Genomic DNA, 2,766 nt, shown 5'->3' on the forward strand with positions numbered 1-2,766 from the left:
TCACCCAGAAATATGACTGAAATCTACAGTATCCATACATTAACATGCTTTTCAGACATGCTATTACTGTTACAACTTACATTGCATCAATTCATACATTCTGCAGGAATTGACTGTTTACTGTTTTAGGAAAGCTATAAAAATGTATACAAATATATGTAGTGCTATAAAAAAGTATATATATGTAATGTATACAAATGTACTAGTAAATCAATTAGAAATAAATAAATAATTGAATACATGCATAAAATATAGTTTTGGAGCTGTATAGAAAAAGGCTCTACCTCCTCTTGTGGATTACCAGATATCCATCCACCTAAGGTAGTATCTCCCTAAAATAATGAACTAAAAACATTGTATTCAAAACTGAATTACTCATTACATAATTACTCTGAATTACTCAGCTTTCAAATCATGTGGTAACTGGTTGTGGATTCATGAAAGCTTGGTTACGGCACAAAAAAGGAAGTTAAGGCTGTCAGAAGAGTATATAACTCCCAGGTCTGTTTGAGCCAGAACAGTTTCTCAAAAAAGTTTTCATCATGTACCTGTTGGTGGTGGTCATCTCTCTTCTGCTGAGCTCTGTTCCCGCTCAGAGTCGTCCTTTTGAGGTGAGAATAAGAGAATAATATCTGAAATGGAAAATTCATACTATCATCAGCAGCAGCTTTTCATTGTTTTTTTCCACGGGTTTCTAATATACATGTATTTAAAATCCATAAACAGGACCTAACTGAAAAGATCTCTGGGAAGGCTGGTAAGATGGACACAAAAAATATACTAACTTGTAAATTTTGTAGTGTTTTATTATTAATTTACTGATTCATGTGTCAGGTAACATTACTGAAAAAGACCATATGCCAGTGTCAACTATAATTGAGACCAACAATCATGCAGGTAAGAGTAGGAAAGCTATATGAGTTGATACTGCAGGCACATCTTTTGTGGAGTTGACTGCAAATTTCTGGGCTCTCCTCATTCTTTAAAACAATTATACTATCAGAGTCAACAGACTGAATTATTTTGTGCTATACCACACAGGACAAGAAGTGGATGGGGCCTTGATCATGTTTGGAGACATCGCCGTACCAAAAGGATTCCAGAATGCAGATCAGTGCACATCTCGTGGATGCAAATGGGAGCAAAGCAGAAATGGATTAGTTTATGTGCCCTATGTGATCGCCGACCAGTACTGTAAGTGACAGCAATCACTACTTTTAGTATTATCTCATCGGTGTCACATGTTCTGTTTAATAGTTTACCTCTGAAACAGCTGAAAATGAAATACAAGTGATTGAACAAGGCTTACGGTCCTTTTCGGAGGTTTCCTGCATTCGATTTGTACCACATGAAGGCCAGAGGGACTTTCTCCACATACAGTCTCATTCTGGGTAAGTCTATCCCATTTCTGTGTAACTAAATAGTAAATGTGTTTCCCAAACATAAAAATACAACCTGACTGCTGATGTGTTGTATGTGATCCACAGTTGCTATTCATATTTGGGGCGCCAAGGTGGAGGACAGATTGTTTCTCTCCAGCGTCGTGGTTGTGTCTATTACCGTATTGTTCAGCACGAACTCCTTCATGCTCTCGGGTTCCATCATGAACAAAATCGCAGCGACCGCGACGAACACATCAGAATCGTTTTTGAGAACATCATACCTGGTATTTTTCTTTAGAAAAAAAATCCAAAATGATAAAATAGAACAAATAATATGACAATAAAAATGCATAACCCTGCTGAAAAACACAGCATATGCTGGTTAGGTAGGTTTTGGTGCTGGGATGCTGGTTTATGCTGGTCCTTTGCTGGTTTATGCTGGTCCTTTGCTGGTTTATGCTGGTCCTTTGCTGGTTTATGCTGGCCATTTGCTGCATGGCCAGCATAAACCAGCAAAGGACCAGCATAAACCAGCAAAGAACCAGCACAAACCAGCTAAAACCAGCATCCCAGCACCAAAACCTACCTAACCAGCATATGCTGTTTTTTTCAGCAGGGAATACATTGCATGTTACATTTAGTCACAATAATTGCAGTCTAAATTTCACTGTGTATTTACCTGGTTTACATTTATAGTCTTTAATAGCCTACTTTTCTGTACACTGTAACAGCACAGGAGCACAATTTCAAGAGAAGAGACACCAATAATCTTGCAACCCCCTATGACTACAACTCTGTGATGCACTATTCTAGGTAAGTGTTCTTGTAGTTCAGTTCAAATGTTATTTTATTAGGGGGTCAAGCATGTAGGGCTGAAACCGTGTTGTTATTGTTAGTAGGGCTGTAATCAACCAAAGAAAATCTTGGTCGACTGAAGTCCTGAATCTTTCGACTAAAAATGGACTAAAAATGACGTTGTGGAGTGGAGAAAAAAAAAACGTACGTTACATTAATTAGATACGCACTGTGCTCAGTACTTGGTAGCCTTGTTGTCTCCCTAAATTAATTATAAATAAACATAAAAAACTAATAGGCTATTTGCAGTATATTAAATCGTTTTTGACCTAATTATTTTGCACTGAAATGAGTCTGACACACGAGTCTGTCGTCTCTGACAGCGGTGCATCACGTGCACCTGTGCAATATCATAGCCTGTGATTTCTGAAAACAGTACTATGTTGTCAACTAGTGATATCACAAGAACTTTTGAGGAATGTGCAACATAATTTAGAAAATTATTTTTGTCATATGTTATAAGTATAACGTACTCGGTTACTAACGTAACCTCTGTTCTCTCTAGAGAGGTCTCTCGTACTGCGTAAGT

The 2,766-nt window shown here is 37.5% G+C and overlaps 1 protein-coding gene across 1 annotated transcript; it reads left to right on the top strand.

Moving 5' to 3' along the window:
• The first annotated feature begins 526 nt into the window (after positions 1-526).
• Positions 527-2,206, top strand: LOC141331131 (high choriolytic enzyme 1-like). Its single transcript, XM_073836030.1, has 7 exons — positions 527-611; positions 727-757; positions 835-897; positions 1,042-1,194; positions 1,274-1,391; positions 1,488-1,666; positions 2,114-2,206. The coding sequence occupies exons 1-7, from the start codon at positions 543-545 to the stop codon at positions 2,197-2,199; spliced, it is 699 nt and encodes a 232-aa protein (XP_073692131.1). The 5' UTR covers positions 527-542; the 3' UTR covers positions 2,200-2,206.
• The last annotated feature ends 560 nt before the right edge of the window (positions 2,207-2,766 follow it).

This window comes from Garra rufa, chromosome 3 (genome assembly GCF_049309525.1).
Source record: "Garra rufa chromosome 3, GarRuf1.0, whole genome shotgun sequence".
NCBI lineage: Eukaryota > Metazoa > Chordata > Actinopteri > Cypriniformes > Cyprinidae > Garra > Garra rufa.